General features: G+C 42.7%; 1 protein-coding gene across 5 annotated transcripts in view; it reads left to right on the top strand.

Annotated features, from left to right (window-relative positions):
• setd5 (SET domain containing 5) overlaps positions 1-9,608 on the top strand; it is a 29,869-nt gene that overhangs the window by 11,478 nt on the left and 8,783 nt on the right. For 2 of the 5 annotated variants that reach the window (XM_085161054.1, XM_085161051.1), the window contains exons 2-16: positions 598-861; positions 2,298-2,400; positions 2,821-3,047; positions 3,246-3,307; positions 3,393-3,580; positions 5,224-5,262; positions 5,369-5,659; positions 6,883-7,031; positions 7,135-7,252; positions 7,368-7,477; positions 7,569-7,821; positions 8,057-8,137; positions 8,236-8,397; positions 8,482-8,856; positions 9,250-9,510. In XM_085161054.1, coding sequence (XP_085017180.1) covers positions 791-861; positions 2,298-2,400; positions 2,821-3,047; positions 3,246-3,307; positions 3,393-3,580; positions 5,224-5,262; positions 5,369-5,659; positions 6,883-7,031; positions 7,135-7,252; positions 7,368-7,477; positions 7,569-7,821; positions 8,057-8,137; positions 8,236-8,397; positions 8,482-8,856; positions 9,250-9,510 — 2,490 coding nt within the window. In that variant the 5' untranslated portion in view covers positions 598-790. Of the gene's footprint in view, positions 1-597; positions 862-2,297; positions 2,401-2,790; positions 3,048-3,245; positions 3,308-3,392; positions 3,581-5,223; positions 5,263-5,368; positions 5,660-6,882; positions 7,032-7,134; positions 7,253-7,367; positions 7,478-7,568; positions 7,822-8,056; positions 8,138-8,235; positions 8,398-8,481; positions 8,857-9,249; positions 9,511-9,608 lie in introns of all 5 variants that reach the window. The other 3 variants (XM_085161052.1, XM_085161050.1, XM_085161053.1) reach the window with 2 other exon arrangements.

The following is a 9,608-nucleotide window of genomic DNA, read 5'->3' as shown; positions in this document are numbered from 1 at the left end:
GAAACTAGCTAACAATAAGGATAAATGAGCAGAAATGTTAGCTAAACATAACAGAAAAAATACTATGTTTAGCAAACAGTTATGTTTTGTAAGACATTCGAAAATTATTAGCTGTAAATACAGTTAGCAGTTAATTATGATCTAAACATAAAGAGTAAACCATCTGACTTTTCATTTTTAAAGGATTTGACTAAATGTAAATGATAAATACTGCAGTTGAAATGTCAGGCAACAGGTATGGATGAATAGTTGTTGGATGACAGTTTGCAAAAACGTGAAATGGATATGAAATGTGAGTAAATTGTTCTCGAGTCCAAGATTGTCAGGAAATGGCGCAAAAAGGTTGGCATTTGATGCCTTACGGGAACCGTTTTATATCTGTGCCATTCCTGATATTACAGTTAAATCAAATAATACTTCCTGTTTTATGATATTAGACACACAAAGCTGTCTATAGAAGATAACATGTCTATGATTGAATATGCAGTTCATTCCAAGATGCACTGATTATTTTGAGCCGTTCGTTGATTGTCTGTATTCAGGCAATGGATCTGTATGTAACTGATGGCATGTCTGTCTTGTACCCATTCTTCTCAGGTCCCCCATGACCGTGAGCCGTGGGCTACGGCTCGGCGGCACCCCACCTCTGGAGTGGTCTGTTGCTGTAATTGGGACCCTGTGATTCCTCGCTTCACCTCTCCTCCTTCCCCTATCCCATCCTGTCCCCCCCCTTCCCCTCCCCTTCCTCCCCCCTCTTCCCCCCCTCCCACGCGTCGCTGTGCTGGACGTCATGAGCATAGTAATCGCTCTGGGAGTCACCACACCTGAAACGTCTTATTCAGATATGGCTGCTGGATCAGAGTACGTAGTCAGTTTCAGCAAGGTGTGACTTGCAAGAAATGTTCTGTAAGAGCTGGGTGTTGTTAAGATCATCAGCTCTACTGATTAAAATGTCTCCCAACCTCCTCATACTCACATGCGGATGTAACATGGCTTAAATAGAACAAGAGTGCCAGGAAAACAAACTTCCTGTTTAACCTGATTATCTACATGTATTGCTACTGTACTGCATAACAAGGAGTCAGACAAGTTTTCAACCATCCAAAGATGTCTGGAAAAGATAGACTAATGTTTATGTGGCACTATATAATGCTCTAGCTGCTCATTATTTGTTAAACATAAGCATTAATGTGGTTGAACAGGGAATTTAAGATTGCAAAGATCTGACAAAGGGAAAAGAGTAAAGTAGCTTGAGTGGCAAAAGAAATGCTGAAAGCAATGGCAGTCGTCATCAGAAAGCAGAACATTTTCTTTCTGTTTGAAGGGCATTTCCTGTGTTTGGAAAATGTGATTATTTGTTTCTAACAAAGTATGAATATGATGCTAACACTGCTGCACCCCCAGTGCCCCCTAAGATGAATTCAAGAACCGCTTACACAATGCATAATCAAATGTGTTATTTTGAACTAATTTCTAAGGGGACTGCTTTGTATAAAACTGTAAAAATAGAGTACATGATGTTACATGAAGTCTGTATTTTGATAGACATTGAAAAAAATACCAGATGTGACATTTTGACATGACTGTAAAACTGACTTCTAAAATTAATTTTCAAGGTTTTAAGTTGACGTGAGACAACCACTGTCTGTTACACAGACATAAAGAAGAGTTGAATTATTCTCCCTGTGTCACAGGTTCTTATCTTCCACCTCTTATTAAGAAGCTAGATGTATGTTGTTCTTCTCCGTGCCCAAACTATTGAATAACATCTGAAAAGATGTATTCAGACAGATCAAGTGAGCACAGTTGCCACTTCTTTGAAGGTAAATCTGCCTACGTGACTGAGGTTATTTGGAATGCAGTTGGACCCTTTCCCATCCAACCCTGTTCATGGCCCCCTTTAGTTTCCTGCAAAGCTCAGGCAGGGGAGTTTAAAAAAAAAAGACAGACATACTACACACACAGTGGTTATTTATTTATTTATTTTTAACCTTGATGTTAGCTTCAGTATTGGAGTACGAGGCAGGAGTAGGAAAGGTTGTTCCCTGTCTGGTTAGACCCTAACTAAAGGGCGAGGGAGTTGCATAACATAATGGCGGCCCACATTCCATTTCCTAAATTGCTGTTCTTCCAGGCGGGGCAGCGAGTGAAGCATCTTGGTGCCATCTAGTGACTGATCTTTATTAAAACAGATGCTTGTGTAACATTGGTAAAAAAGGCAAAGTGGGGAAATGTCTACAGCATTATCTATGTGTCACTTACAATGTTTTAAATATATATGTTGTTATTTTTTCCAGCCCTGAGTCAGTTGAAGCAAGCCCTGCAGTGAATGAGAAAAACTACAACAACCACAGCTGTGGGAGCGCACAGAGTCATGGGTATCGGGGGCTACCATATGCTGTGAGTTCACACAGCTCTTCCCTAATCATCAGCTCTAATCATAGCATGTCTTATTGAAGTATTACTTTTCATAATGGGATTACTTGTGTACAATTGTGAATGTTTTAGTGGCTTAAAATGACCCAGTTTAATCTATCTGATCTTTCCTTTTTCCTAATCTTTTCAAGTGTCTTCTGTTATGATTTCACAATAAGAGTAAAACTAAGAACTGGTGATGTTTCTAGTTTACATGTATATTTATGAGTCCTGCTATTAGTCTTTTGTAACCACACACTACTTCTGGTATTAACAACTGAACTGTTTCACATACTTGATTTTTTTTTTGCCCTCATTTTCATTCGTCTCCATTTTCCGTTTTCCCTTTTTTGCCTGAACACCCGTTGTTTGAAGATGCAACAGTCTTCCGTTGTGTGTTGTCAGGATCACAACTATGGCGCGCCCCCTCCCCCAACCCCACCCGCCTCCCCGCTCTCTCAAACCATCATTCCCCGTATGGATCTCAACGGCGTGGTACGCAGCTCTCACTATCACGATACTGCTGAGGACAACTCGGCCGACAGCGACAGCTCCTCAGAGGAGGACGGGGCCTCCTGGTGTCACTGCAACCTGACGCCGGACGGCCTGCTCATCAAATGCGACAACTGCAGGTGAGACGTGTAAAAGCCCGTCTTGTCTCAATGCTGGAACATAGGTGTGTAGCACTTAACCTGTTTAATGGAAATAAGAGAAAATTATTTTTTATTAAAATTCAGGCTGTGACAATAATACAACATGCAGTAAAAACCTTTATGACATCACCCCCTTTAATTTTTTGTCTGATTTGTTTTGTTGCCTTTGTATCACAGGGGGCTGGACAGAAGGAAAGGAGTAAAAGGCCAACACAGGAAGAAAACAGAAAATGTCTCAGGTATCACAGTTCACTTCATAAACTACAGTTTTCATCTCAGAGAAGGCGGTTTATCAACACCTGCTTATTTGCTCTTTTTTTGTAGCTGGAGAGAGTAGCGCAACAGAGAGTGGTGATGAAGAGGTGTCACCCTCCACCATCTCCTATACTGCCACCCAGCACACACCAACCAGCATCAAACTCACTGTCAACAGAGTCAAAAGGAGCAAATCCAAAAAGAGGAAGAAGAGCACAGAGAAGGCCCGTGGAGCACAGAAGGCCAAGAAGATTAAAGTGAGTAAAGCAGAGTGTGAGAAAACACAGTTTCCCACACACAGGTGACTGTTATTATTTCTACATGGCTTCATCTTGTCATTGCACGTCCTGCATCTTACAATATTAAGTGCCTTGAGGTGACTGTGATTTGGTGCTATATAAATAAGATTTAATTGAATCAGTTAAAGTATTTTCAAATTTCTTCATTGTTCTTTTACAATTTTAGTTAATTTGATGCTAACTAGCTAGCCCACAGCTCTTCCCACAGGCTCATTACTAGGGATGGGTATCGTTTAGGTTTTATCCGATACCGGTACCAAACCGGTACTTTTGAAACGGTGCCGGTGTTTAAAGAATGGAGAACACAAAATTGGTCCAAAAACCTCTCATGTTCAGCTGTTTTTTTTTTGTAAAAAGATAACAATGTTAGCCTTTTCTGCAGCTATGGGGCATATATGGTATCACTCTGGGCTGGAAGCAGTGCTTAAACAATGGAAAAAACACAAACTTTGTCCAAAAACCTCTCATGTTTAACTGTTTTCCACTTTTTCTTTGGTCATTTTAGCCATTTTGGCCAGGGTGAAGGGAGTATCTGCCATCAAACAAGAAGACAGCCGCATGTAGCTATGATGGTGTTTGCTAGTTCACCTTACATGCATTAATGTAATAACGTGGTTAGCCTACTCAACGTAAATTGCACACGAACAACATTAAGCTACTCACACAGAGAAGAACGGCTGCTGCTGCATCATCATCCTCATCATTTCTGCTACACTGGCATGGCTAGGGGCCAGGACTCTCCTCTTCGGCTTTTTGGGGGATGTTGCTAACTCCGGGTCCGATAACAGGCACCACACCCGCAGTAGATGTGCTCGGTGTGAGGTCTCGCAGCAAGCTATCAAATACGGCGCATTTCTCGGCTTTAAAAAAACCCCCACTATGCGTCGCCAGGTGTTTCATCAGATTTGAGGTGTTACCTCCTTTGACAGTATCACAGTATCAGCTTAAAGCACTTGTTGCAGCTGCTGAGTTTGCATATTTTGCTGTGAAGTACAGCCAGACTTTTGACCGCTTTGCCTTGGGCATTTTTAATCTGTAGCTCTGCTCTAAAAGAACATACGTACCTGGACCCGCCTACTATCCTCGGAAACGTAAAATGATTGGCTGGAATCTAAAGTGTATCACAGCTCAGGGGAAGTAAAGCACCGAAATGTGCGCTGCTTTTCGGTCTGGCTTACCGTTTATGTCAGAACCGGTGCCATCATGGCACCGGATACCGGTACCCATCCCTACTCATTACATTACTTTTGTGGTTCCCGATGCCAGTCAGCTGCTCTCCAGGAGATCCTCCTGTCCTATAAACTTCAACTGATTGTTGATTGTTCTTGAAATTGGGAGTATATTAACTGAATGCAATGCTAGCAGGTGGGGCAGATTCAGCTATTCTTAATGTATTTTAATGTTTCATCTAAGAAAATCATCTTTTATGCACACAACACATGCATGGACACACAAACCATCTCTGCCTCATAAGATTACATTGTGTAAGATCCACAATGGAGTTTGTTTTGTTTTTTTCTTGTACTGATATATTGACCCCAGCTCAGTTTTTATGATAAAATCTCCATCTCTTTAAATTGGTTTATTTTTCTTTCTTTTAGGCTTTCAGGGAGGGTTCTAGGAAGTCTATGAGGATGAAGGTAAGATTAGACAGTTCTAGACAACAGAGCCCATTAAGAAAAAAACATCCTCTCTGTGCATCTCACAGACTCTTAGACAGTTCTCTCGATCATGACTTTTGCACAGAACTCTACCACAGAGGCTAGTGTGTTGGATGAGAACACAGAAGAGGGATGGGAGAGCAGGATCCGCCAGTGGACAGACCAGTATGAGGAGGCTCTTGCCAACCAGTACAGCGCAGATGTGCAGACACTGCTCCAGCTTCACCGATCAACCAGTACCACCATCTCAAAGGGCGAAAGTGGTGCCACGACACCTGCTTCAACCACACAGATGCATGCCTCAATGGATTCTATGGACACCATCAACCGCACTGAGCTGACCTGTAACAACACGGTTTTGGGCTCACAGATGCAGGTCAGTCATAGATTTTAAAAAATTGCACATGATAAGTGACTTAGTTGTGCCATTATGTCTGCATTACTGGTTTTAATGGAATCTGCTGGCTAGGGATGAGAATTAATAAGAATTGAGCAATTCTGATTCCATTATCGATATCACTTATCGATTCGATTCCTTGCTCCAATTTGAGAATCATCATCTCTGAGCAGTATATCAAAGATATTACATTCATGCAAATGAATTTGTGCATGTTGGATGTTTTTCCCGTCTTTGTTGTGATCAGTGTTGGGGCTGTTACTCAAAAAGTAAAGTTAAAAAGTTATTACACAGAATACTTAAAAGTAATGCAGTACGTTTCTTAATTACACCCAGGAGAAAGACATTCGATATACTACTCACGTTAGTTTCATCTTACTCTGTAAAATGACCTCAAAGACACTGTCTCATAATTACAATTAACAATATAAACCTGAGGCTACAGCCCCACACACCAACACAAATCCCTATCCTAACGAGGATCTTTCTCTTAGTAGTTAGGTATGGACACAAAGCAAAGATGAAAACCACAACAAAGAGACTTTAAAGCATTTGCCACGGTCGTTCTACTGTAGCAGTCTCCACTTAACCAATGTGCTCTCATCCTTTTTATGTCATAAAAGTAATATCCACATCCACGCTGTAGACTGCACCACTATTTTCCTCCTGTGACACACAAACTGAAATCAGCTGATCGTAGCAAGAGTGCGAGAACCCATAACCAAACTAACGATTCCCAGGAATTGGACGACTGGGAACTGGTTCTCTACAAAAACCAGTTCTCGATTCCCGTCCCTACTGCTGGCTGCTTGCTAAGATCCAATCGCAATTCTGTTTTCAAAGAACCCAGTGATATTAATTTTATCCTCTGTTATCTTTTCTGATTGACAGTAAAAAATGATCCTTTGTTATGCTGACCCTCTGTGCAGTCTTTCACTTCATCTGCTATCTAATAGCCCATTTTAGTTCCTCCCCCCTTCCAGGAAACTTTATTCTGATTGGCTGTTTCTTGCAAGGAAAAGGATTGAACAGGAGCCACTCTCTGAGATTAAGGCCAACCCCTCTGAGTGCAGTCTGTGTCCAAGAGTCCAAGATTTTGGTTTATAGTTTTTACTTTATATCCTATGTACTTACGAAAGAAGATAAGGAAAAAGTCTAATATTTTTAATGTTCGTCTGTCTCTTTAAAAAATAACTTTATAGCTCCAGCTTGGCCGAGTAACACGGGTGCAGAAACACAGGAAGATACTCCGAGCAGCAAAGAACCTGGAGCCGGACACACTCATTATTGAATACCGGGGAAAGGTCATGCTCAAACAACAATTTGAAGTCAATGGGCACTTCTTCAAAAAGTAATTGTTAATGAGCTACTAAACTACAAAATACGTAATCGGAATTTTGTCTAAATACATTGTTTCACCTGTGAACAGCTTTTCACTCTATTTTTCTTTCTAGACCATACCCTTTTGTGCTGTTCTACTCAAAATTTAACGATGTAGAGATGTGCGTTGATGCCAGGACTTTCGGAAATGACGCCCGCTTCATCAGGAGGTCTTGTACACCCAATGCCGAGGTCAGCTGTTAAGCATTTTGAAAAATAAATCTAAATGCTTGCTAGTTAGCAACGTTTGACGTTTTCAGTTAATTCTTGCAGCTAAAACAACCCATAAGCTTGCTTTCTACCACAGGTCCGGCATATGATTGCTGAGGGCATGATCCATCTGTGCATCTATGCTGTCAGGCAAATCACAAAAGACGCTGAGGTCACCATTGGATTTGACTACGAGTTCAATAGCTGGTCAGTTGCTGTCCTCTCCGCCGTTCTCCTTTCTTTTAATCAGCAGTTTCTGTTTTCTTAATGTGTTTTTGTATTTTTTAACAAAAAACAGTAATTACAAAGTGGACTGTGCCTGCCATAAAAGCAACCAAAACTGCCCAGTGCAGAAGCACAACCTGAGCCCTAGGGATAACTTGGTGAGTCCCCCTTCCCTGCCGCCTCCTTCCCCTTTGATTGGTGCCGAGACACGAAGGAGAAAAGCACGAAGGAAAGAGCTGGAGGGCAGTCGAGCTGCTGATGGAAACCAGATGCTGGAGCAGCAGCAGCAGGACGCCAGCGATCTACAGGGGACCAGTGACACAGAGGTGTGTGTGTGCGCGGTTAGATTTGATTTTCCAAATAATTGTGTTCAGTGTCGAGGTTAGGCAGCAATAAGAGTTCTACATTAGCTTTAGATTAAAAATCGCCACATCTATAAACACTGCGTTAATACATTTTTGTAAAGTGCAGGCTTGCGGTTTTTTAGAGGTCGTTAAATGATTCAATTTGTTGCTTGTCAGGTAAGGTCATTACTTATGTGATGCTTGTCTGTGCAATTAGGAGAGACTGACAGATGAAGTTAAGGTGGAAGAGGGGGACGAAGGAGAAGTTGATGAAAATGGGGTCATCTCCAATAAAAAAGTAAGTCACATTGCATTTCATGATTTAAGTTGTCCACTCTCGGTAATTCAAAAAAGAAAGATTGTCACATAACACTGACTTACATCTCTGCCACATAGTCTCTGAACATCCTCGAAAGGAGGAGGAGAAGAATAGGAGGAGCTGAAGTCAAGGAGGAGGGTTTAGAAACTGAGGATGGGGCAGGAAACCCCACAGGGAACTCCTCCATCCCCCAACACACTGGAGTTGGGATCAGCACGCGACGCACCACCTATGTTGTGGTCAGTCACGAAGAAACATTTCAGATTTCTAATTTCTCTTGTGTTCTATATTGAGTCAGTTTAATCATTGCATTTATGTTGCAGGAAGCACCATCTATTGAAGAAAAACCCTCCCTCGCCATCCCGCCTGCCCTTGTTGCTCCCCCTAAACCCATAAAACCCACCAAGCCTCGTCCTAAGAGTCGAATATCTCGCTACCGCTCAAGCTCATCCCAGCGTGCCCGGCGGCAACGCCAAGCCCTCGCCCAACAAGCTGCAGCAGCTGCAGCAGCAGCAAGGGCAACAACACCAACATCAGCAGATCAGGGTGCTGCTGTGGACGAGGAGGGAAGTCAGGGTGCATACGGGGCTGAACACAGCCACGGGGAGAACAGCCTGGGCGGTCCTCTTGTAGATGGAGATGGCCAAGGCCTTAACTGCATGAACAGAGGCAATCTGCGGTACCCCAAGACCAAGAAGGTAAGACTTTCTACATATACTAAAGGTAATACAGTGGAACCCCGACATACGAAATTAATTTGTTCCAGAGGGTAAGTCGAAGCACCCATTTGAGTAAACGATAGGCTATAGGCTAATTGCTAACTGCAACAACAATACGTCGTTCAAGTGGAACAGCGAAGCGCAAGTACGAAAGCCAAGGGGGTTGTCACATGATTCGGAAGGCTTGTGGGAATTGTAGGCATTCTGGGTTTCGTTACGCAGGCATTTTGCTGTAACACGGGCAGAAATATTGCTGCTAAGTGCCTTTGTAACTTGAATTTTTCGTTAAATGGGGTATTTGTACGTCGGGGTTCCACTGTACCCTTTACCTTCTATGAACTGTGCAAATGTAACTTCCCATTTTCTTCTCAGTACCTGGTGACAGAATGGCTAAACGACAAAATTCCTGGAGGAGAGAGAATCCACCAGGAGGTGCCTGTTGAGCGCCCACTGCGGATAACCACTGACCCCACAGTTCTAGCCACCACGCTGAACATGCTTCCAGGTCTCTCTCAGTCATCACTCATCTGCACCACACCCAGACACTACATCCGCTTCGGTTCCCCGTTCAACCCTGAGAGACGCCGGCCTCGTCCGCTCCAAATGGATGGCACTTACGGCTGCTACAAAAAGGTAAACGTGGAAAAAGGTGTTTTTGGGATGGGTGGGTGTGTATCCCACACACACATTTGATGTTTCACATTTGGTGGCAAAACAAGTGTTCTTGTCTG

Source organism: Neolamprologus multifasciatus, chromosome 5 (assembly GCF_963576455.1).
Source record: "Neolamprologus multifasciatus chromosome 5, fNeoMul1.2, whole genome shotgun sequence".
In the NCBI taxonomy this organism is placed as follows: Eukaryota; Metazoa; Chordata; class Actinopteri; order Cichliformes; family Cichlidae; genus Neolamprologus; species Neolamprologus multifasciatus.
Note: the sequence above shows the minus strand (reverse complement) of the source record. Positions and strands in the feature narration are given on the sequence as shown.